At 60.1% G+C, this 27,640-nt stretch overlaps 1 protein-coding gene across 1 annotated transcript in view; it reads left to right on the top strand.

Moving 5' to 3' along the window:
• Nucleotides 1-27,640, top strand: part of KDM3B (lysine demethylase 3B) — a 37,619-nt gene that overhangs the window by 8,103 nt on the left and 1,876 nt on the right. Inside the window, 20 exon segments of the mRNA XM_029052830.2 lie at nt 140-245; nt 1,144-1,268; nt 2,444-2,521; nt 4,336-4,905; nt 8,654-9,809; nt 11,657-11,858; nt 12,681-12,895; nt 14,860-15,012; nt 15,761-15,868; nt 16,360-16,487; nt 17,312-17,621; nt 19,398-19,654; nt 20,958-21,224; nt 23,270-23,441; nt 23,803-23,893; nt 24,052-24,182; nt 24,924-25,043; nt 25,923-26,062; nt 27,094-27,270; nt 27,382-27,516. Of these exon segments, the coding sequence (XP_028908663.1) occupies nt 140-245; nt 1,144-1,268; nt 2,444-2,521; nt 4,336-4,905; nt 8,654-9,809; nt 11,657-11,858; nt 12,681-12,895; nt 14,860-15,012; nt 15,761-15,868; nt 16,360-16,487; nt 17,312-17,621; nt 19,398-19,654; nt 20,958-21,224; nt 23,270-23,441; nt 23,803-23,893; nt 24,052-24,182; nt 24,924-25,043; nt 25,923-26,062; nt 27,094-27,270; nt 27,382-27,516 (4,641 nt within the window).

Here is a 27,640-nt window from a genome sequence, read left to right as displayed (position 1 = left end):
GGGGGTGAAGACTGTGAGCCCCAGTCGGGGCAGGGACTGTGTCCCACCTGACTTGCTTGTATCCAGCCCGGCGCTTAGTACGGTGCCTGGCACATAATAAGCGCTTACCAAAAACCACAGTTATTATTCTTATCATCAGATGGGGACGGAGAGCCAGAACCAGATTCTCCTGGAGCAGGCGGCGCTCAGAGAGACGGTCAACGCGCTCATCAGCGACCAGAAGCTGCAGGAGATCTTCAGTAGAGGTGAGACCCTCCCCCCGCCCCCCGCGGCCGGGCCCACGCCGCTTCGGTTCGGCCCGGCCTTCCCGCGTTCCGTAGCTCAGCCCGGGGACGCTCCCGGGAGGAAGGACGGAGTCCTCCCTGACCGCCCTCCCTGTCCCCGTGCCCCCTGATGTCTGCCCTCCCCGAAGCCTCTCCCTGGCAGCTTCTGCTCCCCTCCCTCCCCGCCTGACCTCCAGCCCCTTCTTGGACGGAGACTCGGCGCCGGAGAGCCACCCCGAACGTCAGAGACGCCCAGTCCGTCTCCGCCTCCCTCCTGTCGGGAGAACGGGGGTCCGGGGCTTGGAGTCCGAGGGTCTGGGGTCGGTCGCTTCCCCTCTCCGGGCTTCCGTCGCCTCACCTGGAGAATGGGGAGGAGAGAGCCTTCCACTTCACCTCAGCTCATGGGGCGTCTGCCGAAAGAGCCCGACCCGTTCAAAGTCGCCTCACGGCGGCTGGGCTCTCCGGTCTGGCCGGCTCACCGGTCCACCGGGTCTCGCCGCCGTAGCCGGAAACGGTCCTCTAGCTCCCGCCGGCACCCCGATCCTCCCCGCCCCCAGAGACGGAGCCCGTCAGTCAGAGACGGAGCCCGCTGAGGGTTCTGCCGCCCAGGGCGGACCCCGCGGGGGACACCTTCGTGGTCAGGAAGGCCTCCCTGGCCCTCCAGATAGTTAGGACTGTGGCCACCAGAGCGTTCGGGGAATCCCAAAGACCTCATCGGGCCGGGGGAATCCGTGAAGAACGTCAGGGGCCTCTGTCCCGCCTTGCCGCCCGCCTCCCCTCCCTGAGCCAGGAGCCCGGAAGTTCGGCCCCCGGCCGCGGTTTCCGTGGCTCGGGGCCCGGGTGACCGTCGCTGTCTTCCGTTGACCGGTCTTTCCTCTAGGTCCCTACAGCGTTCAAGGCCAGAGGGTGAAGGTCTACCAGCCGGAGGGCGAAGAGAGCTGGCTGGGCGGCGTGGTCAGCCGCCAGGACCCCATCACCCGGCTCATGGACGTGTCTGTGACCGAGGTGAGGACCCGCCCGGGACGCCCGCTCCCCTAGGGGGAAGACGCCCCTGCTTTCCTTTTCTAGTCCGGAGAGGCCTGGACTAGAGCAGCGGGCTTAGCGGCTAGAGCCCCGGCCTGGGAGTCGGAAGGGCCCGGGTTCCAATCCCGACTCCGCCACCCGTCTGCTGGGTGACCTGGGGCAAGTCACTTCACTTCTCTGGGGCTCGGTTCCCTCGTCTAGAAGATGGAGGCTAAGGGGGTGAGCCGCGTGTGGGGCAGGGACTGGGTCCAACCTGATTAACTTGTATCCGATTAACTCGTCTCAGTGCGTGGCACATAGGAAGTACTGAACAAATACCATTATTAGTATTATTAATATTATCTGTTCGCACTATCCACTAGGCCACGCTGCTTCTCCATGACTGTGTTGGGACTCAGTTGGAGCTTAACTGATTATTGATTGACTGATTATTACTTATTGCTATACTGATGATCATTCATTGTCGTATTTATGAAGCGCTTATTGGGTGCAGAGCACTGTACTTAGCGCTTGGAAAGTATAATTCAGCCAGAGAGACAGTCCCTGCCCACAAGGGGCTCACAGTCTAGAAGGGGGGAGACAGACATCAAAACAAGTAAACGGGCATCAGTAGCGTCAATAGAAATCCATAGAATTATAGATATACGCACATCAAAACAAGGGAACGGACATTAATGTAAATAAATGGAATTATAGATATGTACGTATGTACACAGGAGCTGTGGGGCAGGGATGGGGTAGCGAAGGGAGCGAGTTGGGGCAGTGGGGAGGAAAGGGAAGCTGAGGAAAAGGGGGGTTTAGTCCGGGAAGGCCTCTTGGAAGAGGTGAATTTTCAGTAGGGCTTTGAAGCAGGGAAGTGTGATCGTTGACTAGTAAAGGGACAAGAGGGGGCAAGAGGGAGCACAATCAGATGAACAACGGGCCCAGGGCCCCCTCGGGGCTGCCCGACTTATTGGGGAGGGTCTCACCTGCAGGAATGGACGACTTCCATTTTGTCTTTCCACATAAAGCCCCCCCCGGAGAGAGGGGACCCGGAGATGCGATAGGTCGGTGTGTTCTCCCACGAGCGAGAAAATTGATTGAATATGTTCTCCCTCTCCCTCTCTTTTCCTCTCGTTCCCTTCCGTCCCGCCGGCATCCGGCCCCCGAAACCGCAGACCGGCGAGATCAAGTCAGTGGATCCCAGGCTGATACACGTGATGCTGATGGACAACTCCTCCACGCCTCAGAACGAGGTAGCGTTACGGCGACAGTAATAATAATGCTATTTATTGATTACTTCCCCCGTGAGCGGTTGATGTGAGATGATCCCATCGGACTGAGTCCCCATCCCGCCCGGGAGAAGGGGCAGCAGCCGAGGGATCCCGCCCCCATTTTATAGATGGGGAAACTGAGGCCCAGAGAGGCAGAGTGACTTGGCCGGGGTCCCACAACTGGGCGGCAGCCGAGCCGGGCCTCGAATCCGGGTCTCCCGGCGCCGTGCCATCCCCTCCGGGCCCTGCCGTCTGGGGACGTCGGAAAGTTGGGGTGCTCGGGTCCCCGGGCCCCGCCTGGAGACTCGCCGGCCGCGAGCCACGCGTGGCTCTAGACCGGAAGCTTGTTTTGGGCGAGGAATATGACTGTTCTCTTATTCTGTTGTACTCTCCCGAGGGTTTAGTACAGTGCTCTGCGCACCGTAAGCGCTCCGTCGATCCGATGGACCGAATGACTCCGCAGCGTGGGTCCTTCAACCCATTGACCATCCAGCGGGTGACCTCTCGGGCCCGCAGAAAATGCCCAGCTCGGGTCTTGGTTCCTCAGCAGCAGCAGAGCGTTCCTTCCGATCGCGTCGGGGCCGTCTTCTCTGCTGGGGCACGACGCGCCCCTTCCTCCAGGCACAAAACCTTGCCTCGCGGGCAAACTGCCGGGCGGGACGGGGTGGGCGTGGAACCCTGAAGCTCAGGACGCCTTTCCCCAAGCAATCAATGGTATATATTGAGCCCTTACCCTGTGCAGAGCACAGTACTAAGCGTTAAGGAGAGTACTACAGAATCGGTCACGTTCCCTGCCCGAAACGAGCAGAAAGAGTAATAATACTTGCAATATTTAAGCGCTCACTGTGTGCCAGATATTGTTCTGAGCGCCAGGTTAGATATAAGATAATCGGGTTGGACACGGTCCCTGTCTCAGAAAGAGCTCCCGCTCATAATCCCCGTTTTTCAGATAAGGGAACTGAGGGGCAGAGAAGTGCAGTGACTGGCCCAGGGTCACCCAGCGGATAAGTGGCAGAGCTGGGATCAGAACTCGGGTCCTTCTGACGCCCGGGCCCGGCCTTTTTCTACTAGGCCTCACTGCTTTTCGGAGTGGCCCAAGAGCAGGACCGGAAAGGGAGGAGATATGGGTGTCTCAGACCGGCCTTTTCCGGTCACCGGGGGCCGTCGCCTCAGAGAGACACGAGCCAGCCCAGAAATGGCTTCCGTACAGATGAGAGGTCAAACGCCGCTTAGTTGAGAAGCCTCTTATTTTTTCCCCTCCTTTTCTTCTTCTCCTCTTTTTATTCCCATTTAAATCAGCCCTGAAAAACCAGCCCCTCCGCCCGGGTCCGCCCTTCTGTGGAATCAGCCGAGAGAGCCCCGGCGCGGGGGGACGTCTGCGTGGTCGTTCCCTCAATCATTCACTAGTATTTACTGAGAGCTTCCTCTGTGCAGAGTACTGTACTAAGCGCTCGGGAGAGTACAGTCCAGCAGTAAACAGACACACTGCCTGCCCACAAGGAACTTACTGCCTGGAAGCAGCGTAGCCTAGTGGATAGAACACGGGCCTGGGCGTGAGACATGGGTTCTATTCCCGGCCCCGCCAGGAGTCCGCCGGGTGGTTTTGGACAAGTCCACTCCCCTTTTCTCGGCCTCGGTGACCTCCTCTGTAAAATGGGCCCCGAGTGGGACAAGGGGTCGGTGTCCAGCCCGATTTGCTTGTCTCCACCCCACCGATTAGAGCGTCGTAAGTGCTTAACAAATACGTTCAAGGGAGGAGCTTACAGTGTCCTGACCTCTCCGAATCTGTCCGTCAGGGGAGCGCCCTCAAAGCGGCCAAGCACTCCAAAGGGAAGAAGAAGAGAGAGAGCGTGGAGGTCAAGGACAGCAGGCGGAGGAAGAGCGGCCCAGACGCCCCCTGCGACCCGGCCACCAAGAGGCTGAAGGGCGAGCGGGGCGAGGCGGACAGCAACGGGGGCGACGGGGGCGAGGTCAGCAGGGGGCCCTGGAAGGGGCCCGCCGCCGGAGGGGACCCAGGCCCCGACCACAGGACCAAGCCGCTGCCTCCCTTCGTCCCCCCGCTCAACCGGAACATCCGCTTCGCCACGTACACCAAAGAGAACGGCCGGACCCTGGTGGTCCAGGACGAGCCCCTGGGCGGGGACGAGGCCGGCCCCTACCCCCCGTACCCTCCGGCCGCCGCGCAGGCCCCTCCGGGCTCGGACGTCGGGGGCCCGGGCGGCAAAGAGGCGGGCAAGGCCCCGGAGCCGGTCGGCCCCGGGGCGGCCGCCCCCACCCCGACCACGGTGAGGATCTCGGATTCGGGCCTGGCGGCCGTCGGCGGACAGGAGAAGCAGAAGGCGGCACGGACGCAGGCGCAGGGGGAGGTGAGTGGCACGGAGCGCGGGCCCTGGGCGGTCGCCCCGAGGCCGGGCGGCGGGATCGATCTGAGCGCCTGCCCCGGGCGGGGCACTGGACCGAACGCCGGGGAGAATGCGATAGAGTTGGGCCGACTGCAAGGGAGAGCAGGGGAGAGTTTGAAGACCCGATCGGTCGGTCGTGTTTCATTCGTTCGGTCGTAGTGCTCACTGTGTGCAGAGCACTGTACTGAGCGCTCGGGAACTACGGTTCAACAACAAAGGGACACGATCCCTGCCCACAACGGGCTCACAGTCTAGAAGGGGGGAGACAGACATCAAAACAAGTCAACAGGCGTAGCGTCATTCTAAATAAATAGAATAATAGATCTATACACATCATTAATAAAGAATAAATAGAATTAAAAGCCTAAACATGTACATCTAGACACGAGTGCTATAGGGCGGGGGGTGGGGGTAGAGCAAAGGGAGCGAGTCGGGGCGGTGGGGAGGGCATTTGTCGACCACTTACTGTGTGCGGAGCACTGAACTCTAAGCGTTTGGGAGAGGACAGTAGAACAGTAGCCGGACGCATTCCCTGCCCACAACGAGCTGACGGTCCAGAAGGGCGGACGGGCGCTCATACGGATACAGTCAGCGGTATTTCTTGAGCGCTCACCGTGTGCAGAGCAGTGAACTCGAGGCTTGGAAGAGAACGATAGAAGTCACGATCCCTGCCCTCCAGCAGCCTCCGGTCTCCGGGCCGAGCGCCGTCCCGAGGCCCGGGAGAGTCCGATAGAGTTGGTAGGTGCCACCCTGCCCTCGAGGAGCTCAACGTTAATTTTGTCAGCGACATCAGAGCCTTAGGGAGGATGGCGTTTGCGGTGAGTGTTGTCTTGTGGCCGGGGCCATGAGGCGAAATGATCCGTGGGCTCTAAGCTCCTTGTGGGCGGGGGCCCTCGCCTACCAACTCCATGGCATCGTACTCTCCCGAGCGCTTAGTTCAGGGCTCCTCGCGCGGTAAGCGTTTGGGAAAAGCCATCGATGGATTGACTGATTGGTGGATCGGTCTAGGCAGGTGGGGCCGTTTGAATAACTTCTCAGCCCTCAAACCACTGGTTTAATCAAAAAACCACCTATCCGGTCTCGGTTGCCGAGATGCGAAAAACCTTCCAGTGGGGAGTGTTTTGGGTTTTTTTTTGATTAATTCATTGATCCATTTGGTTCGAGGAACGGTCACGGCCTTCCCGAAGCCTATCAAAGTCAAGGGTCACGTCTGGGGAAGTCGGTGCTATAATTAAGCACCAATAATAATAATGGTCTGTGAGGGCCACAACTACTGCCCTATTTTTTTTTAATGGTACTTGTTAGGTGTCTACTGGGTGCTACGCGCCGGGGTAGATACCAGCTAATCAGGTTGGACTCAGTCCCTGTCCCACGTGGGGCTCCCGGCCTTCTTAATTTTTTGATACTGCTCTTTCCATCGACCGCGGTTTTCCGAGGTCCCCAGAGCCACGAGATTCCCCCATCCCGTTTTTCCCGTCTTCCCGACCCTCTGCCCGAAAGGTCGGAGCGTTGTGCCGGAGGTGTGGGGCCGTCTGGCGATTGGAGCGGTAGCCGATTGAAGCGATGCCTTCTGTCGTTCGTAGCTCTGATTCTGGCACCTGTTAATAGTAATGATTGTTATTATTATGGTATTTGTTAAGCGCTCACTATGTGCCAAGCACTGTTCTAAGCGCCGGGGTAGGATACAAGATACTCAGGTTGTCCCTCGTGGGGCTCACAGTCTTGATCCCCATTTGACAGGTGAGGTCCAGAGAAGTGAAGTGACTTGCCCAGAGTCATACCATTAGATACCAGCTAATCAGGTTGGACCCAGTCCCCGTCCCACGCGGGGTTCACGGTCCCAATCCCCGTTTTACAGACGAGGGAACCGAGGCCCAGAGAAGTAAAGCGACTTGCCCACGGTCTCAAAGCAGACGGGCGGCGGAGCCCCTCGTTCCCGCCAAGCGCCCCGGACTCCCCAAACCGCCCCCGGTCCACTTTCCGCCCCATCCCCGCAGCTCCGAGACGAAATAAAAAGACAAAAAAGGAGGGTGGGCGGGGAGAGGGTCGACCGCCTGCCGGCCCCCAGCTCCGTGTGCGTCTCCCCTGGCCGGTGGTGTCCGCGGGGGAGGGTGAGAACGGAGGGCTGGAGGAGAGACAGAACCAAGGAACAACACCTTTCAGGGAAACGTAACCGGCCAGCGTCTGTGGGTCGACACCGGGCGGTTGCCAGCTCCCTCCCCCCCGCCCCCTGGAGACCCCCGTTTTCGTGCACCTGGGCGCAGCCCTGGGGAAAATCTGGCGGGGAGACCGCTGAGCCGGCTGTCCAAACTGCCAAAACTGCGTCTTCCTGTTTGTCTCGAATGTGTTCCCTTTTAAAGGCCCCTTTTCAAACCATCCGGGGCCGGCCAGAGCGACGACCATCTTTCCAACCCCCACAGGGCTGCCTTCTGGAAAAGAAACGTGCCCACGGGTTGTCTCTTTTGTTTCCCCGCCCGCCCCCTCCCCTCCGCAACTTTTGAAGCGTAGCCAAGATCTCTTTCGTCACACCCTCGTCTTCCTTCACGGGTTGGTCTCTCATCTCCGTGTGGCATTTGCTGGGCACCGGCTAGTTCTCTTCAGATGGCACCTAGGTTTGACAACCCAGAGGCCAAAGCCAACAAGCTGGTTCCTTTAACGCAGTTCTCGTTCGGGGTGGTTTTGTTTAGGGGCTTTTTATTTGGAAAGGGGAAGAAGAGGGTTTTTTGTTGTTTTTTTGGTATCTGTGAAGCGTGTGGCAGGAACCGTTCCGAGTGCTCGGTTTTTAGCGTGAGGTTTTAGATTTTGCAGATGGCGCTGGATGGTGGGCTGTGTGGTCGGTTCCATCACAGGGTGTAGCAAAGAACGGCAGGCGCTCCCCCGGGCTGGAAACCAGACCCCGGCCCTGCCCTCAGAGGGCTTCCTCTGGGGCAGAGGCGTGTACGATCTAGTGGGATCAGGAATTCCGGGGCACCCCACGCCCAAGAAAAGACAGCGTGTTTGATTGGCATTTGAATTCCCGGGAGACTTGCCGCGGTAGAACGGTGGGGCAGCTGGTCGCGATCCAGTGATAAATGATAACTTCCCTCCTGGATCAAAATAGCCTCCGCGGTCATTCGGCGAGGAGGAAATTGCAGGTTCGCCGGGCACGGCTCAGGAGAATGGTCGGCCTGCTTAGAGTGGTGAGGGAGACTGAGTTTTAGCGGTGGCGGGGAGAGCGAGCGTTATTTTTTATGCCCGTACCGTGCGGGCAAAAATGGGGCGATTAGGCCTCAGTCTCCGAATAAGGGGTCGTGGGGGAACAGCAAGACCACATAAAAAGACAAGGACCCCGTTAAGGGCACCGGGGGACCTTGGTATGGGAAACAGAGTTTCAGGCTCCGCGCGGCTCGGAGTCTAACGCTCACCCCGGCCACAGCAGCGGAGAAGCCTAGGGCAGAAACAGGTCGTGGGGGCCGGTTCCCTCCAGACGTCGTAGAGGTCGCGAAGGCCACTCGCCGCCGGTGTCCCTTTCCGCCTCCCCGGGCCGGAGTAAGGGCCGATGGGAAAGTCCCAGCGGCGCAGAGGCAGAGCCCAGCGGTCGTCGGAGGTGCCGGGGGGGGCGAAGGAAACGGGCGGGGGTCGCGCCGTCCCCCCCCCCCCCCGCCCCGGGCCGGCCGCGTCCCCTCGTCTCCTCCCCGCCGCCGCTCACGTTTCTTTCCCTCCCTCGTTGCAGAATCCCCGGAACTCCCTCCCGGCGCCCACCGGGTTCGGAGCGACGCTGGCGAGCCCGTCCCCACCCCTGGCCTTCAGCGGCGGGAGGAGCCAGTCGAACGGGGTCCCGGCGGCCGAGGGCAAGGCGGCGGGGGCGTTCGCGTTCGGCTGCGGCGGCCCCCCGGAGGCCCCCAAGGACGCCCCCCTATCCAAGAACCTGTTCTTCCAGTGCATGTCCCAGGCGCTGCCCTCCAGCAACTACTTCGCCACCATCTCCGAGAGCCTGGCCGAGGAGGCCCCGGCCCGCGCCGCCTTCAAGCCGGGCCCCGGGGCCGCGGACCCCAAGGCCGGGCCCGCCCCGGACCGGAAGGCGCCCACCGAGGCCATGCCCACCCTGACCCCGGCCTTCCCCCGGAGCCTCCTGGCCCCCCGGCCCCCGGAGGGCCACGAGAACCTCTTCCTACAGCCGCCGAAACTGTCTCGCGAGGAGCCCTCCAACCCGTTCCTGGCCTTCGCCGAGAAGGCCGACCCCGGCCCCTTCGGGGGCTTCGCCCCGCCGGCCGCCGGGGGCCCCAAGGCGGCGCCGGGCTGGCCCGACCCCCCGGCCGCGGATCCGGCCGCCCTGGCGAAGAAGAAGACCCTGTTCATCGCCACCGACCCCTCCGGGCCGGGCCCCGGGGCCCCGGGCCCGGGCGGGGTCCCCGGCCTGTCCGCCGTGGGCAACGGGCGCTCGGCCTCTCCCCCCGGCGGCCTGACGCAGCCCATCGAGATGCCCACCCTGTCGTCCAGCCCGACGGAGGAGAAGCCGGCGGTGGGGCCCGGCCAGCAGGACAACCCGCTGCTGAAGACCTTCGCCGGCGCGTTCGGCCGGCCGGCGGGAGGCTTCGCGGCGGAGGGCCGGACGGCCCCCTTCGAGGCGGTGAAGAGGTTCTCGCTGGACGAGCGCAGCCTGACGTCCAAGCCGGACTCGGACTCGAGCACCAACAGCGACCTGTCGGACATGAGCGACTCGGAGGAGCAGCTGCAGCAGCAGGCCAAGGCCGGCCTCAAGGGCGTCCCGGACCACCTCATGGGCAAGCTGGGCGCCAACGGGGACCGCCGGGCCGCCGACCTCCTGCTGGGCAAGGGGAAGGGGAAGACCGCGCCCAAGGGCCGCCCGCGCACAGCCCCCCTCAAAGGTGACGGGCCGGGGGGACCCCCGCCGCCGCCCTCCTCCCCCTCCGTAACGAAAGGAATCGTAATAATTACGGTCCTTGTTAAGCGCTTACTGTGTGCCAAACACTGTTTTAAGCTCCGAGGTAGATACAGGGTAATCGGGCGGGACACGGTCCCCATCCCGCGTTGGGCTCACGCTCTTCATCCCCATTTTACGGATGAGGTCACTGGGGCCCAGAGAAGTGAAGCGACTTGCCCGAGGTCACCCCGCAGACGTGGCGGAGCGGGGATTAGAATCCACGTCCTCTGACTCCCACATCCGAGAATAATAACTGTGGTATTGGTCAAGCGCTTCCTGGGTGGCAGGCACTCTTCTAAGCGCTGAGGCAGATACAAGCTACTCGATTTGGACGCGGTCCCTGTCCCACAGAGGGCTCACGGTCTTCATCCCCCTTTTACAGATGAGGGAACTGAGGCCCAGAGAAGGGACTCGCCCGGGACCCAGCCGACAAGGGGCACAGCCGGGAGCCCGAGCCCCAGGGTGGACGGAGGGGCTGGAGAAGCAGCGGGGCTTAGTGGATAGAGCACGGGCCTGGGAGTCAGTCTAATCCCGGCTCCGCCACGTGTCTGTTGTGTGACCTTGGGCAAGTCATTTCACTTCCTTGGGCCTCGGTGACCTCGTCTGGAAAATGGAGGTTAGAAGTGTGAGCCCCATGTGGGACAGGGACTGTGTCCAAACTGATCACTCTGTATCTACCCCAGTCCTTAGAACAGTGCTTGGCGCATACTAAGCGCTTAACGAGGACAGTACTTATTAATAATAATAATAATGTTGGTATTTGTTAAGCGCTTACTATGTGCCGAGCACTGTTCTAAGCGCTGGGGTAGACATAGGGGAATCAGGTTGTCCCACGTGGGGCTCACAGTCTTAATCCCCATTTTACAGATGAGGGAACTGAGGCACGGAGAAGTTAAGTGACTTGCCCACAGTCACACAGCCGACAAGTGGCAGAGCTGGGATTTGAACTCATGAGCCCTGACTCCAAAGCCCGTGCTCTTTCCACTGAGCCACGCTGCTTCTCCAGCGTATTATTAACCGAGGTCCTTCTGACTCCCAAGCCCGGGCTGTAGCCATTCGGCCATGCTGCTTCTCCATCCTTTCCCTCCACCCGGGGCCGGGCCCTGGGCAGGGGTGGACCACCGGGGAGGATCTCCGGACCTTAGAGGTCTCCCACCAGAGCCGTTCCCACGGGCTCCCTCGGCCTCCCGGTCAGCGGCCATCCCTCCATATTCAGCGTCCGGCTCTCCCCGCTGCCGTTCAGGCCCCTTCCCCGGTGCTCTTGGGGCAGGGGCTGAAATCAGTCAATCAGTGGTATTTATTGAGCGCTTACCGTGGGCAGAGCGCTCTACTAAGCCTTTGGGAGAGTGCCGTGGCGAGTGGACACAATCCCCGCCCTCAAGGAGCTTCCGGCCGACTGCGTGCCGAGCACTGAACTGACTTGGGAGCGTCCAACCGAGCTGTAGACACGATCCTGCCCTGCTTACTATGTGTCAAGCGCCGTTCTGAGCGCTGGGAAGAATCAGGCTCGGAGGGTGGACGCAGCCCCTGTCCCACATGGGGCTCACAGTCTTCATCCCCGTTTTCCAGACGAGGTAACCGAGGCCCAGAGAAACGAAGTGACTTGCCCTCGCCCGCCGAGCGGACAAGGGCCGGAGCCGGGCTTAGAACCCGGGTCCTTCTGACTGCCAGGCCCGGGCCCTCTCCGGTAGGGCCTCGCCGCTTGGACGACGCCGGGAAAGAACCGGCGGGCCCTCCGCGGTCGGCGTCCGTCTCTGACCGGTGTCTCCTCTCCTTCCCTCCGCCGCGCAGTGGGGCAGTCGGTGCTGAAGGACATGAGCAAGGTGCGGAAGCTGAAGCAGTCGGGCGAGCCCTTCCTCCAGGACGGGTCCTGCATCAACGTGGCCCCTCACCTGCACAAATGTCGCGAGTGCCGCCTGGAACGCTACCGCAAGTTCAAGGAGCAGGAGCAGGACGACTCCACCGTGGCCTGCCGCTTCTTCCACTTCCGCAGGTACCGGACGGACCCTCCCTCCACTCCCCCCCGCCCGCCACTTCCTAATAGTGATAATAACGATAGAGATGGTATTTGTTAAGCTCTTACTATCTGCCAGGCTCTGTTCTGAGCGGCGGGGTGGATACAGGCAAATCGGGTTGGTCCGTTCGTTCATTCATTCAGTCGTAGTTATTGAGCGCTTACCGTGTGCAGAGCACTGTACTGAACACTTCAGCAGCAGTAAACATACGCATCCCACGCCCGCCACGAGCCTACAGTCTGGGCCAGGAACGGACAGACATCAATAGAAATAAATAAATGACAGGGATGTGCGTAAGTGTCCCACTTGAAGCTCACAGCCTCAGTCCCCATTTTACAGAAAAGGGAACTGAGGCACAGAGAAGTGACTTGCTCAAGGTTACACAGCGGATAAGTGGCAGAGCCAGGATTAGAACCACCGACTTCTGACTCCCAAGCCCGAGCTCTGTCCACTAAGTCAGACTGCTTTCCAGTAATGATAATAATGGGAGTATATTATCCTGTGTGCCAAGCAATGTGCTAAGCCCTGAGGTAGATGTGATCAGAGCAGATCAAATGCACACGATGGGGCTCGCAGTCCTCATTTTCCAGTCGAGGCGGCCGAGGCCCAGGGATGTGAAGCGGCTTCCCCGAGGTCACCCAGCGGGCAAGAGGCGGAGCCGTCATTAGAACCCAGGTCTCTCGACGCGGGGCCGCATCCTCCCGGGTCCCTCCCGGTTCCCCTTCGGGATCCGCCTTTCCGGCCACCTGCCCGTCCCGTGGCCCGGACCGACTCGCGGGGGCTCCCCCATCCCGTTCCAGGCTCATCTTCACCCGGAAGGGCATTCTCCGGGTGGAAGGGTTCCTGAGCCCCCAGCAGAGCGACCCCGACGCCATGAACCTGTGGATTCCGTCTTCCTCCCTGGCCGAGGGCATCGACCTGGAGACCTCCAAGTACATCCTGGCCAACGTCGGGGACCAGTTCTGTCAGCTGGTGATGTCGGAGAAGGAGGCCATGATGATGGTGGAGCCCCACCGTAAGGCACCGTTCGTCCCCCCTCCCCCCGGCTCCCCCGCGCCCCCCACGTCCCCCTTCCCGGCTCCAGTTAGAGCCGCCTCTCCCGCCGGAAGCTCACGGAATTCCGTTGACGGCCGGGCTCGGAGGCTAAAGCAGCCGGGGGAGCCGTGGCCTCCGCCGCGTGTTTGCCGCGGGAAATCTCCCGTGACCGTAACAACGTTGGGGGTATCTTAAGCACTTAACGCGTGCCGAGCACCGCGTTCAGCCCCGAGGTGGGTACGGTCGGAACAGACGGGCCCGGTCCCGCAAGACGGGGCTCCCCGTCCCCGTTTTCCAGGCGAGGAAGCCGAGGCCCAGAGAGGCGAATCGGCTGGCCCGACTGGACTTCCCGAGGCTGCCCCGGAGCCCCCTTTCGATGGACGGATCTTAAAGTCCGGGGCCGGAGCGCCGGCCACGGGGCTCTCGCCGGAGCCCCGCCCGTGGTCCCGGCGCTCCAGGGAATCGGCCGTTCGCTCACGGAGCCGGGGGCGGCTATAACCCGTTTCCCCAACCCGGGAAACACCCGGGAAATCCGGGCCACGCCGGGGGGGAAGCCCCCTGATTTTTCAAGCCGCTCGGTGTTCCCTTCCGTCCATTTCCTCGCGGCGGTACTTACCGAGCGCTTCTCGTGTGCGGAGCACTGTAGTAAGAGCCTGGGACGATCCCTGCCCGCGAGGAGCTTCCCGTCGAGTTCCTGCGGCCCCCGAGCGCAGGCAGCCGCCGAATCGCATGAGAAATCCAGACCCCGTAAAATAGAGCCACCGTGTTCCCTGGGGTGGGGCCGTCAACTGTTAAGCTACTGAGGGAGACAGGCGTGAAAAAGAATTTAGAGGTTGGGGAAATAAGAAGGAGACCATAGGATATTTATATTAGGCCTTCGGGGCCGGGGCGAGTATGACGTTCGATGAGGTAGCGATAATGAGCTACCTATTGGGTGTAGCTGTAGGCGTAATATCGGTCGAAGTACGAGTAGTGGAGGAGCAATATGAATCGTAGTAGTTACTGAGCTCCTGCCTCCGTCGGTGACTTAGTAGGCGGGTAGGATTCGGAGCAGTACGAAGAACTGCAGATGTGATAAATGCAGGATTAGTAATTGTGATATTGGTTAAGCGCTTACCGTGCGCCAGGCACCGGGGGAGGTAGAGGATGGTCAGAGTGGGCCAAGCCCTGACCCCTCGTGGGGCTCACAGTCCGACGGGAAGGGAGAGCAGGTGTCTCCTCCCCGTTTTTACAGATAGGGAAACTGAGTCACGGAGCGTGCATGTATATATATTTATGTATATAGAAATATATAATATATTTTATGCATATAGTGTATATATAAATATATATTTTTCTATCATTTTATTTTATAGCCTACATTATATAGCGCTATATATAATATAAACAATATATAATGTGTAACGTTATAATAGTTTATTTTATTATTATATTTTATTATTTTGTTTGGATGTGTTTATATATTATATACTACGTGTGCATATATAATATATAAAATATCTATTTTATATATATTTATATGTGTATATAAATGGTATTTGTTAAGCGCTTACTACGTGGCAAGCACTGTTCTAAGCGCTGCGGGGGAGATGCAACCTAATCAGGTTGGACCCCGTCCCTGTCCCACATAAGGCTCACAGCCTTAACCGCCCCCCCGTTTACGGATGAGGGAACCGAGGCACAGAGAAGTAAAGCGAGTTGCCCGAGGTCACCCGGCGGGCAAGTGGCGGAGCCTGGATCTGAACTCGGGTCCCGCTAGAGCCCGCCGCCCCTCTAGCGGGAGTAGCGGTGGCGAGTCCTCCGAGCCCAGGACGCCACCCCAGGCCGCAGCCGGAGCCGGCCGGCCCCCGCCCTCCCACGGGGGCGAGCGACCAGAGGGGCCGGACGGGCAGCCGGGGCGGCCCGTGCCAGCGAGCCATCCTCCCCCCCCGCTCTCGTCGGCAGAGAAAGTGGCGTGGAAGCGAGCCGTGCGCGGGGTCCGCGAGATGTGCGACGTGTGCGAGACCACCCTCTTCAACATCCACTGGGTGTGCCGCAAGTGCGGGTTCGGCGTCTGCCTGGACTGTTACCGGCTGCGGAAGAGCCGCCCCCGCAGCGGTAAGTGGCGGCCCCCTCCTTCCGAGCGCTGGGAGAGATACGGGGCGATCGGGTTGGACGCGGCAGATTCGGCAGGACTACCTGTGGGGTCTGTTAAGCGCTTACTAGGTGCCAAGCACTGTTCTAAACCCTGGGGTAGATAGAAGGTCATCGGGTCGGATACGGTAACTACAATAATAATAGTAAAATAATTGCAGTATCGAGTGCTCACTGCGTGCTCAGCACTGTCCCAAGCGCTGGGGTAGATAGAAGGTAATCAGGTCGGACGCAGTCCCTGCCCCACAAGGGGATCACGGTCTTAATCCCCGTTTTACAGATGAGGGAATTGAAGCACACAGAAGTGAAGCGGCTCTCCAAGGTCACGCGGGGCAGGGCCGGGATTAAAACTCACGGCCTCTGACTCCCGGGCCCGTGCTCTTTCCAGCAGACCCTGCTGCTTCCCTGATAATCAGATAATCAGGTTGGGCACGGGCTAAGGGGGAAGGAGAGAGGTGTTTCATTCCCATTTTACCGAGGGAGAAACGGGCCCGGAGAAGTGAAGTTTCGAGCCCCAGGTCGCCCAGCGGGCAAGGGGAGGAGCTGGGATCCGAACCCGGGCCCGGACTCTTTCCCGTGTGCCGGGCCGCTTCTCCCAATGCGGCTCTGTCGGTGCCAGTGGGCGGGTCTGAAGGTTTCAGGGAAGATGGGCGAGACGGATTGCCCCCCAGGGTAAGCCAGGGTCCCCCACCCTCTCCCTTCCTCATTTCAGAGACAGAGGAGATCGGGGACGAAGAGGTTTTCTCGTGGCTGAAGTGTGCCAAGGGCCAGCCCCACGAACCCGAGAACCTCATGCCCACGCAGATCATTCCCGGCACAGGTACGTGACACGGGCGCTACCCCCAACCCGGGGCGAGAGCGGCAACCGGGCACCCCCGCCACCCCCAAGCCCGCCGAGGAGTCCCCCCGGTCGATCCCCAACCTGGGCGTCCCGGAGGCGAGCTAGCGGGTGGGTCCCCCGAGGCCAGCCTCACCCCACCGCGCTCTCCGTCGCGTCGCCCCGACCCGTCGGCGAAGACGCACCTGCCCGTCACCGGAGGTTCCGATGGACGGAGAAAGCCGCGCCCTGCGTTTCCGTCCCTCTAAGAGCGGTGGGGCCGGCTGCATGGCCCGAGCTCCGGCGCGGCGGGATTGCGTCCCTGCCCCATTCCCGGTGGGAATGGGCCTCCACCCGAACCTCAGCCTTAGAAATCCGGGTAGAATTCCTCCTCCTCCCAGGTGTCTCGGCGTCCTCCCCACTCCCCATTTCCCTCCCCGAACCTCCCTCGGTCCCCCGTTCCAGCCGGTTACGAAACTCCCCTTCTTTTCTAGCTCTTTACAACATCGGAGACATGGTACACGCGGCCCGGGGCAAGTGGGGGATTAAAGCTAACTGCCCTTGTATTAATCGGCAGAACAAATCCGTGCTGAGACCGGCCGTCACCAACGGGATGGCCCAGGTAAGTAGCCAGGGGGCCGGGCCCCGGCGGGAGCGGTCACGGGTGGGCGTCCTCTCAGCAGCCCGACGTCATCCTCGTTCATTCAGTTGTATTTATTGAGCGCTTACTGTGTGCAAAGCACTGTACCGAGAGCTTGGGAGAGTAGGATATAACAACGAGCAGAGACATTCCTACCCACAACTTGTTTAGGGTGGCCCCTGAGTTCTCCTCCAGGACCGTAGAAGCAGTGTGGCCTAGTGGATAGAGCCCGGGCCTGAGAGTCAGAAGGACCTGGGTCCTCATCCCAGCTCCGCCACTTGTCTGCTGGGGGACCTTGGACAAGTCACTTCACTTCCCTGGGCCTCAGTTCTCCGATCTGGAATTTGGGGATCGAGAGTGTGAGCCCCATGGGACAGGGATGGGGTCCAACCTGATTAGCTTGGAACTGCCCCAGTGCTTAGAACGGGGCTTGGCCCATAGCAGGCGCCTAACAAGTACCATAATTAATCAGTCAGGGGAGTCACGTTGAGGGGTATGGCTTTAGGGCCCCCCCCCCCCCCCAGGCTACTGTAGCTCTCCCTGAAGGCTCTAGAAGAGCATTTTCCCGCTCCTTAATTGCTCGTTCGATCGAGCCTCCTCAGCGTCACAGATGTGGCCAGGGAATGTGTCCGTTTGTTGTTGTATTGTCCTCTCCCAAGCACTTAGTACAGTGCTCTGCACATACGACTGACCAACTAAAAAGCCCCACGCTCTGGGTGACAGGGACCACCCTGGTGGTCTCTCCCCGACCCCGGTCCCCCAGGGCACTCTCTCAGTCATCAACGCCTGCTCCCTCTGTGTTCCAGCTTCCCAGCACAAACCCCGCCACCTCCTCTTCCGGAAACGAAGCCCCCTTCTCTGGCGGCGGCGGGGGGGCGGCGGCGGCGGCGGCGACGGGGGGGACGGGGACGGCCCCGCCGGAAGCCGACCTCCTCCCCAAGCCCGACGCCCCCGACGCCCGAGCCGAAGAGGCGCTCAAGACGGAGGCGGCGGCCACGAGCGGCGGCGACGCCAAGGCCGCCAGGCCGCTTTCCGCCGAGACCCCGCCCCCGCCCTCTTCCGCCTTGCACTGGCTGGCCGACTTGGCGACGCAGAAGGCCAAGGAAGAAACGAAAGGTGAGCGGTCTCCGCCCCATCCCCCGCGAGGTTTCGTCTGTCCGACTTTGTTTTTGTTTCACGGTGCTCTTCAAGCGCTCACTACGTGTCAAGTACCGTCCTAAGCGCTGGGGTCTATACTAGGCTATCGGGTTGGACACGGCCCCCGGTCGGCAGAGGAGCTCACGGGGAGGGTGAAGAAGAGCTTCCGTGTAGAAGAAAGATGGAGTTGGAGGGACACCCCCCCCCACCGGCCCCAAATCCAGGAGGCAGAACAAGCCTGTTGGGGAATTTTCGCCAGGTCAATCGATCGACCCGCGGCGTTTATTAAAGGCTCACTGGCTGTGGGACACCGGGGGTGGCCGGTATAATAGTCAGCCGACATGATCCCTGCCTTCAAGGTGCTCGCAGTCCACTGGGAAAGGCAGAAATGGAAGCATTGGGGAGGCGACAGAGAAGCAGTTTACGGCCATAAGGCCTGTGAGATTGGCATCATCATTGATGGCTTTTATTGAGCGCTTATTGGGTGCAGAGCGCTGTACTGAGCGCTTGGGAGAGGACAGTCCAACAGAGCTAGGACATCAAAGTGCTTAAGGGGTACAGCTCTAGCGCGTCCTCCAAGTCAAAGGTGGGGGGGGGGGCTTGATGATCAGATGAACCCCTAAAGCTTTGACAGGGAAGGACGCCCGACCAAGCAGTGAAAGGAAAGCTCTCCCAAGAGGCCAAGCAGAGCGCTGTACTACCAACCCCTTTGGTTACAATCTCAGCCCAGCAAGAGCCCAACCGGGATCGGATGCCGCAGCCCCGGCGGGCGAGGGCTTGTGGGGGCGACTGGGGTTGGAGGGGGACAAGAAGACCGACATTTGGCTCTCTCCACAGCTGTCGGACCCGGATTTTCGATCTCTGATCGAGTCTCCGGGCAAGGTTCCTACCCCATAAAATCCTTCCCCTCTCCTCCTCACCCCGGCTTGGGGTGCACCCCCGCTGTACACCCCCCTTGTACTAAGCGCTCGGGAGACTCCGATACAGCGGAGTTGGTAGACTTGTTCCCTGCCCACCACAAGCTCACAGTCTGGAGGGAAGTCACTTCCTTTCTCTGAGCATCAGTGTTTTCCCGTCGGTAAAATGGGCATTCAAGATCTGGGCCTTGCTCCTACTTAAGACCGTGTCCCCACGTGGGACAGGGACCGTGTCTGATCGATTATCTAATATCCACCCCATTGCTTGCCACAGGATAAGCACTTAACAAAACCCGCAATTAGTATTATCATCGTCATTAGTATGAGACGGAGCGTAGGTAACCAGATCTGGAAGATCTGGACGGAAGTGCTACAGGTGGGCAGAGAATACACGATCTATACCAAGCCCAGTGTTCTTATAAACATTGCTCGTCTGGATTGATCCCAGGCAGCAGGAATGAACGCATGCATTTCTCTCAGAAGTCAATTGGGTTTCTCCAAGAGCGGGCCCCTGGTCCAATCGGGGTGAGAAAGAGGGAGAAAGGGCGATACGTATTATATATCAGGAAGAGAGAAGGGAGAGGGATATGTATATACAGTTATATTAAATAAATTGGGTATATATATAAAGGCCAGAGAATAAGTCTTCTGACCAGTGAAAGGCTGTGAAGCTGTGAGGAGTGGCTCGGCCTCGGCCTCCGATAGCCGTACCGCTGGCCCCCGGCCCCGCTTACCCACCGTGGAAGTGAGGGCTAGTACTTTCCTGGAGGAGAGGTCGGTGCACGCCCCCCGCCCCCTTCCCCGCCACATGCCTCACCCTTGTGATTCTGTCTTTCAGAAGCCGGGTCCCTGAGGTCAGTGCTCAGTAAAGAATCCCACTCCCCCTTCGGTCTGGACTCGTTCAGCCCCAGCGCCAAGGTGTCTCCGTTAACCCCCAAGCTGTTCAACAGCCTGCTCCTCGGCCCCGCCGCCTCGGCCAACAAGGCGGAGGGCTCCAGCCTCCGAGATCTGCTGCACTCCGGCCCCGGGAAGCTCCCGCAGGCCCCGCTCGACACGGGCATCCCCTTCCCGCCCGTCTTCTCCGCGTCCTCGGCGGTCAGTGTCCCGGCCCCCTCGGCCCTCCGTGCCCCTCATCCCCGGCGGGCCCGGGTTGGGGTCCTGTCTCGCTCTGCAGCCGGTGGGGTTGTCGCCGCCCTCGGTGGACAGGGGGCCGAGTTTGGGGGCCGTGGGGTGGGCCGGAGCGTGAAGGGAGGGGAGGCCCCGGACGCCCCAGTGCTGGCTTTTCCAGAAGCACGGGGGAAGGGAGATCGCATGGCCACCCTAACCGTGGGGGGAAAAAGAAAATCCATCATCAGGGGGTAAAGAAGCAGTGCGGTCTAGTGGATAGAGCACAGGCCTGGGAGTCCGCAGGACCTTGAGTTCTAATCCCAGCTTCGCCACATGTCTGCCGTGTGACCTTAGGCAAGTCACTTCGCTTCTCTCGGCCTGAGTTTTCTCATCTGTAAAATGGGGATTAAGACTGTGAGCCCCAGGTGGGACGGGGACTGTGGCCAACCCGATTAACTTGTTTCTACCCCAGCGGTTAGGGCAGTGCTAGACACATAGTAAGTGCTTAACAAGTACCGTTAATTATTATTATGGTATTTATTGAGCGCTTATTAGGTGCAGAGCCCTGGACTGAACGCTCGGGAAAGAACAAGGTAATAAGAGTTGGTAGACACGGTCCCTGCCCACAGGAGCTCCCACTCTACGGGCCCAGGGGTTGAAGGGGTCGTCCTGGGAAATCTTCTGATTTCCGAGGCCCTTCACGGAGCTTCTTCAGGTCCCCCGTCCCCTCCCGCTTCCTCCCACGCGTGAGAATTCACTCCACACCCCGAGCAAGGCCTCTCTGGGCTCCTTCATCCCTTAGTGACCAGGGATGAGACATTCAAGGAGGGAGTGAGAAGAAAGCATCCCCCCCCCAATCCCCTTAATCAGTGGTATTTATTGAGCGATTACTATGTGCAGAGCACTTTAGTAAGCGCTTGGGAGAATATAATCCAACCGAAGTGGTAGACACGCTCCCTGCCCGCAACGAGGGGATGCAGACTTGAATAGAAATAAACCGGGGGTATGAACGTAAGTCCTATGGGGATGAGGGAAGGGTGAATAGAGGGTGCGGATCCAAATGCGGGAAGCGACTCCCCCATTCCACGCCTCCCGTCCCGGGCTCTCCCGTCGGGGACGACCCGAGCCCTCGGAGCCCCCCACCTGTACTGAGGGTCGGGTGACGGAGCGGAAGTCTGGGCCCTTCCGATCAGGTCCCCGCCGGGGCCCAGAGCTCCAGGGGATGGGTTTTGGGGGCGGGTGGGACCCCGGCACTCAGACCCCGCCCCGCGGCGGACTTGCCTCCCCACAGGGGGTGAAGAGCAAAGCCAGCCTGCCCAACTTCCTGGACCACATCATCGCCTCGGTGGTGGAGAACAAGAAGACGTCGGACGCGGCCAAGAGGGCCAGCAGCCTGACGGACACCCAGAGGGAGGTGAAGGAGATGGTGATGGGACTGAACGTGCTGGACCCCCACACCTCCCACTCGTGGCTCTGCGACGGCCGGCTCCTCTGCCTCCACGACCCCAGCAACAAGAACAACTGGAAGATCTTCCGGGAATGCTGGAAGCAGGGCCAGGTACCGACCCGGGACACGCGGGGCGGGCAGGTCGTTCGACTCCTCCTCCGGGCCTTGGTTTCCCCATCTGTCACACGGGGGACCGGTATAGCGAAGCAGCGTGGCTCAGTGGAAAGAGCGTGCGTTTGGGAGTGAGAGGTCATGGGTTCTAATCCCAGCTCCACCACTGTCTGCTGTGTGGCTTTGGGCAAGTCCCTAACTTCTCTGTGCCTCACTTACCTTATCTGTAAAATGGGGATTAAGACTGTGAGCCCCACTTGGGCCAACTGATGACCTTGTATCCACCCCACCGCTTAGAAGAGTGCTTGGCACATAGTAAGTGCTTAACAGTTATCATTGTTGTTATTATTATACCCGTTCTCCCTTCCCCCTCTTTGACGGTGAGCCCCGTGTGGGGCAAGGATTGGATCTGATCTCATTGTCTTTCATCTGTCCGAGAGCATTTGGCGTGTAGTCAGCGCTGAGCAGATAGCATTATTATTATTATTACTATTTTAATTAATACGGTCCCAAGAGACAGCTGCATGTAGTCACCCAGTTGGCTACTTCCGCGGCTCCGTAAGTGGTCCCCTGCCCCTCGGGTTAGTGGGGGGCAGGTGGGGTCCTAAGGAGAAGAACTTACATTCATTCATTCATTGTCGTACTTATTGAGTGCTTACTACGTGCCGAGCACTGTACTAAGCGCTTGAGAGAATCCAACAGAATAAACAGAGACATTCCCCGCCCACAGCGAGCCGACAGTCCAGAGGAACCCAAACAGTAAGCCGACCCTGGCGGAAGGAGCCCTAGGCCGCTACCGACGGGCAACTCACGGAGGTTCTGGAAGGACCGCGGGGATGGTGGCCCGGTGGGCTTCGACCCCCGGAGAAACGGGGTAGAGGGCGATTTCCCATGGCGGTTCTCCAGGGCATTTCTTCTCGGGCGGTGAAGCGGTAACACCACGTAACAGTGGTGTTGGGTGGACGCCCGGTGAGGGCAGGGCCCCGTCCTAAGCTTTTGGGAGTCACAAAAGAAAGGCAAGGCCACAAGGCTCCCTGCCCACAGAGAGCTTCCACACGAAAAAACACGCACCAGCAAAGGAGACACTGAGGGAGCCCAAGTGCGTTAGCGGCAGAGCAATATCTGCACGGCCTAGTGGCTAGAGCCGGGCCTGGGAGCCCGAAGGACCAGGGTTCTCCTCCTGACTCCGCCACTTGTCCGCCGCGTCACCCCGGGCAAGTGACTTCGATCCTCTGGGCCTCAGTTCCCTCATCCGTAAACCGGGGTGAAGACCGTGAGCTCCACGTGGGACGTGGACGCTCCGTCCAACCCGATCAGCTCGAATCTATCCCAGCGCTGAGTACGGTACCCGGTGCTTTGGGAGCGTTAAGCCAGTACTCATACTGTGCTAGTTTTGGACGCGTCTCTCATTTGTTCCCTCGTGGGGTCTTAGCGTTAGCTCCGGGTTTGGGCTTTTGGGGATGCGGCCCCCTCGCCCCCAGGGCAGGAGACCCCACCCCCGGCTCGCGTGGTGGGGCAAGGGAGCAGGGGCGCTGCCGGAGGGGTGCCCGGGTGTTCCTCTACGACCTGGATCCAAGTGGCTTCTTACCTGCTCAGACCCTGGAACAAGCGAGGAACCGGGTTGGGAGGGAGGTGGTTGGGAGCAAAGGAATTTCACCTCCTCTAACCTCTGTCCCCTGGCCCCCTCCCCCCCACCATCCCAGCCCCCGCCACTTAGAATTCCTGTTGGAGCCTGCCCGGCCCGGAAGGAATCGTGTCTGGTAGCCTTAACCGACGTCGGGGCTTGGAGTCCGCAGGGTTGGACCGGTCTCTCCTCATTCTTCGGTTTTACTTCCGCCACTCTCCGAAACCGTGGGGTGTGGGTCGGGTTCTTTTCCGGTGGGCTTCCCGGAAGAGGTAGGAAGAGGAGGACACGACGGACGGTCTCGGGGCAGAGTGGGGTGGATGGCCGGAGGGGAGTATCCGTTCAACGTGTACTGCGTGCCCGGTACTGTACTGAGCTCTGGGGTAGATACGAGCTAGTCGGGGCCCGTCCCTCTCCCCAGCCGGTCCTGGTGTCGGGCGTCCACAAGAAGCTCAAGTCGGAACTCTGGAAGCCGGAAGCCTTCAGCCTGGAATTCGGGGACCAGGACGTCGACCTCGTCAACTGCCGGAACTGCGCCATCATTTCCGACGTGAAAGTGCGGGACTTCTGGGATGGGTTCGAGATCATTTCCAGTAAGCGCAGCCAGGGAAGGAGGCCAGCGGCCCCCGGGGCTCCTCCCCGGCACTGGTCAGCCCGGTGCCGACCTCCCAGATGACATCTTGGCCGTGGCCGGGCAGAGCCGTCCCCCACCCCCACCCCCGGGCCGGCCGTCCCCGATCCCGCCGTGACGCTTGGGGCGCCCGGCTGGTGCTCCCTAGAGGCCCCCCGTGGGCGTTGTTTGGGGGCAGGCGGGGAGGTGGAGTCTCGTGGGTTTGGAGAAGAAAGAAAACAGAGTCACGGGGAAAAGTTTTTGCTGGAGCTGCCCCGCAGGGCAGCCCGGGGGCCCCCGCGGAATCGGCCTGGACCTTCAGGAGCGTTTCTCCTCTCTGGCAGAGCGGCTCCGGTCGGAAGACGGGCAGCCGATGGTCCTGAAGCTGAAGGACTGGCCGCCGGGGGAGGACTTCCGGGACATGATGCCCACCAGGTGGGTGAGGGCCGACGTCCGTCCGACCCCTCCCCGTTCACGTGGGGGTCGCTCGGCAAGACGACCCGCGGGCGTGTCCGCCTCCCCCCCGCTCCCCTCTCCCCCTGAAGCCGCCTAACCGGGGTCCCCTCCCTCCGTGTCCCCCCCACCCTTTGTAGGTTTGAAGACCTGATGGAGAACCTCCCTCTCCCAGAATACACCAAGCGGGACGGCCGGCTGAACCTGGCCTCCAGGCTGCCCAGCTACTTCGTCCGGCCTGACCTGGGGCCCAAGATGTACAACGCCTACGGTAGGGTGGCGTCCCCTCCCGGCCTCCCCGCCCTGCCCTGTCCTGGGAATCGTGGCCAGAGGACGCGGGGAGAACAGAAGGCACTTCCCCCCGCCCCCCGTCCCCCGTATCTGGGGAAAGCGGAAGTTCGTTCATTCAGTCGTATTTATTGAGCGCTTACTGTGTGCAGAGCACTTGGGAGGGTATGATACAGTAGACTTGGAAGACACGATCCTTGCCCTCGAGGACCCGGGTTCTAGTCTCGAGTCCACTTGTCGGCTGGGAGACCGCGGGCAAGTCACTTCAGTTCTCTGTCCCTCCGTTCCTTCATCTGTCTGATGAGGATTAAGACTGTGAGCCCCATGGAGGACGTGGACTGTGGCCAATCTGATTGCGTTGTATCTACCCCAGTGCTTAGATCAGTGCCTGGCACATAGCACCCTCCAAATGCCCTTAAAAAAAGGAGCTTTCAGTTAACTCAGTGCAGCACAACGGGCTAAGCTCTTGGGAGCGTACAGTAGCGTTAATAGATAGAATCCCAGCCCTCAAGGAGCTGACAGCCTGCCGAGCGCAGAGCACTGGACTGAACGTTTGGGAGCGTACATGAGAGTTAGTAGACATGATCCCTGCCCTCGAGCCGACGCCTAGCAAAAGTAGCCGTGAGGGTACGTGTTTAGTTGCCCCCGAGGGTCCCTCCTGAGGGGGCTTTGGATGTCAGGACAAAACCGACTCTCATCCTACCTCCTTTTCTCGTCCCCTCAGGCTTAATAACGGCAGAAGATCGGCGAGTGGGCACCACCAACCTGCACCTGGACGTGTCGGACGCGGTTAACGTCATGGTGTACGTCGGCATCCCCATCGGCGAGGGGGCCCACGACGAGGGTAAGGGTCCCAGACCTCGCCGCCCTCCCTCCCCGTCTGCTCCAGGCCCCCGGCCTCCATGGGTGCCCCGGACACTGTCCAGGAGCCCCGGTTTTAGCCAGGTGTCAACCGCAGCGGTGGCCTGAGCTGTGAACTTCTGGATCCTTTCGTAGGCCGGAGAGAGGAGGCCCTCCGGGACGGGGGAGACCCAGCCGGGTCTCTTCCCGAGCTCCTGGATGGCGATTGTCCAGAAATTCCCACCCCTCTTTTCCCAAGTGTCAAGAGAAGCCTATTGGATAGAGCACAGGCCTGGGAGTCAGAAGGACCTGGGTTCTTATCCCCATTCCGCCTCTTGTCTGCTGTGTGACCTTGGGCAAGGCAGTTCCCTTCTCTGGGCCTCAGCCTCCCCTTCTGGGTTAAGTACTGGGAGAGATACAAGCCGATCAGGTTGGACACAGCCCCTTTCCCACAAGCTAAGTAGGAAGGAATAGGATTTAAAACGGGAGTTAAGACTCTGAGCCCCATGCGGGCCAGGGACTGTGCCCGACCCGATTTGCTTGTATCCACCCCGGTGCTTAGTACAGAGCCTGACACAAAATAACCGCTTAACAACTACCATCATAATTATTATTATCAAAGCGAGATTTAGATTCATCATCTATAGTATTTTTTGAGCGTCTACTACGTCGGGGGTGGAATTTGAGTGTCATACTTGCGAGTCCGGCAGCGATGAGTTCACAAACTCCGTGCCAGTGAGGTAGTATTTATTGTGTCTTCTGTGCGCTTGGATGAGCCCAATACATCAAAGTTGGCCCCTGCGTTCCCTGCCCCCACCGAGCTTACGGTCTAAGGGACTCCTTTCCTTCTCACCCGTCGAGACTTTCCGTTCGCTCCTTTCAGAGGTCCTAAAGACGATCGACGAAGGGGATGCCGACGAGGTGACGAAGCAGCGGATCCACGAAGGGAAGGAGAAGCCCGGGGCCCTGTGGCATATCTACGCGGCTAAGGATGCGGAAAAGATCCGGGAGCTGCTGAGAAAGGTAGAGCAGCGGGCTCCCCTCCAACCCCCCACCAGTCCAACCCGGTGGAGAGAGCCCGGGCCTGGGAGTCGGAAGGACCTGGGTTCTAATCCCAGCTCCTCCACTTGTCTGCCGGGTAACCTTGAGCAAGTCACCTCACTTCTCTGGGCCTCAGTTCCCTCATCTGTCAAATGGGGATTAAGACTGTGAGCCCATGTGGGACGGGGACGGTGTCCGACCTAATTAGCTTGGATCTACCCCAGCGCTTAGAACAGCGCGTGACACATAGCGCTGTTATTATCATCATCATCATCATTATTATTATTATCATCATCATCCCCTGGGTGCCGGACAGGGGCAGAGGTGAGGGAAGACCGCTTCGGTCACCGATCCCTGCCCGGTTACCACCAGTTTGAGCTCCGCCTCTGCTGGGTGGGGGAGAAGGAACGAACGCGCAAACCCTCGGCGTCTCTCCCAAATCGTACTGTGGTGAACGTTGTCTCAGGGCGGTTGGAAAACAATTGGACTCTTCTGTCTCCCTCTCCCCCAGGGTGGATTTGAAGGAGGCTGTGAGAAACGGTGAACGAGGAACTTTAATTAGCTCCTCTAATTCCCATGCGTGAAAAAATCCAGATTCAATTATCCTTCCAAATTTTCCCTTCCGATCTCCAGTATTATCTTTTGCGCAGAACAACATTCCTTTACACCAAAATTCCCGTGTTCCCGTTTATCCAAAACCATATAAGCAAAGGTAAAAAAAAAAAAAAAAAAAAAATGTTCTTGTGGCCTGGGAATCCCCCATCTTCATCCAGATGACGCAGATGCCCCAAGGGTCTGGACCAGATGGTCTGATGGGAGCGGGTCCCTTTCCCTGATGTTTTCACAACACGGCTCAGGTTTTGAACGCACGTTTGTGGGCTCGGGGGGTCGCCGAGGCCATGAGGTACCCAGTTTGTGGCACGGGAATTCCCACAAGGCTCCCACTGAGCTTGGCGCAGAGTAAGCGCTCGGTCGGTTCGATGGACCGTACGAACGAACGACTCTGACCGCAGGTGGGAGAGGAGCAGGGCCAGGAAAACCCTCCCGACCACGACCCGATCCACGACCAGAGCTGGTACCTGGACCAGACCTTGCGCAAGCGCCTCTACGAGGATCACGGCGTGCAGGGCTGGGCCATCGTGCAGTTCCTGGGAGACGCCGTCTTCATCCCCGCCGGAGCCCCCCACCAGGCGAGTCCCCGGGGGACCCCCCCGCCCCGGGGCGGAGGAGCGGGGAGGGCACGACGGTCGGGTCCGGGGAGTCGGTCGTCTGACGCCCGGCCCCGTCTCTCCCCCTCCCAGGTTCACAATCTGTACAGTTGCATCAAGGTGGCGGAAGATTTTGTATCCCCCGAACACGTAAAGCACTGCTTCCGCCTGACCCAGGAGTTCAGGCACCTGTCCAATACTCACACGAACCACGAGGATAAGCTGCAGGTGACGCTTCCGGGATCGCTCCGGGAGAGGCGGGCCGCTCGGGGCTGGGAGTCGCGGGGAGGGAGGGGGTCGGCCCGCTTGTCTCCACCCGGCTTAATTCGGAGTCCGAGGTCAGGCCTCCTTT

This window comes from Ornithorhynchus anatinus, chromosome X2 (assembly GCF_004115215.2).
Source record: "Ornithorhynchus anatinus isolate Pmale09 chromosome X2, mOrnAna1.pri.v4, whole genome shotgun sequence".
NCBI classification, from domain to species: Eukaryota; Metazoa; Chordata; class Mammalia; order Monotremata; family Ornithorhynchidae; genus Ornithorhynchus; species Ornithorhynchus anatinus.
This window is presented reverse-complemented; position numbering and strand designations above follow the sequence as displayed.